Here is a 263-nt window from a genome sequence, read left to right as displayed (position 1 = left end):
CGGCGCCGCGGGGATCATGATGCCCGGGGAGACGCCGGCGGCGGCGGCGGGGACCGCGGCCGAGGCCGTCACGGGCTGTGCCAACTGCGGCGCCCTCCAGCAGGTACCACTCCTCCCCCCCCAGCCAGTAGTGGTAGCGCCCTGATGAGGGCGGGGGGGCAGGGGCAAGGAATCTCCTTGCGGGAGGGGGGCGCGGGAAGGTTCCAAATGTGTGTGCGGGGGGCGGGGTCCCCTTCTAAGCGCTCATTGGGTGCAGGAAGGTT

The 263-nt window shown here is 72.2% G+C and overlaps 1 protein-coding gene across 4 annotated transcripts in view; it reads left to right on the top strand.

Moving 5' to 3' along the window:
• Nucleotides 1-13: 13 nt before the first annotated feature.
• ICE1 (interactor of little elongation complex ELL subunit 1) overlaps nt 14-263 on the top strand; it is an 84,288-nt gene continuing 84,038 nt past the window's right edge. For all 4 annotated transcript variants that reach the window (XM_019509133.1, XM_019509132.1, XM_019509131.1 and 1 more), the window contains exon 1: nt 14-103. In XM_019509133.1, coding sequence (XP_019364678.1) covers nt 17-103 — 87 coding nt within the window. In that variant the 5' untranslated portion in view covers nt 14-16. The remainder of the gene's footprint in view (nt 104-263) is intronic.

The sequence above is a fragment of the Gavialis gangeticus genome, unplaced genomic scaffold (assembly GCF_001723915.1).
Source record: "Gavialis gangeticus isolate Ggan-Ray unplaced genomic scaffold, GavGan_comp1, whole genome shotgun sequence".
Classification (NCBI taxonomy): Eukaryota; Metazoa; Chordata; order Crocodylia; family Gavialidae; genus Gavialis; species Gavialis gangeticus.
This window is presented reverse-complemented; position numbering and strand designations above follow the sequence as displayed.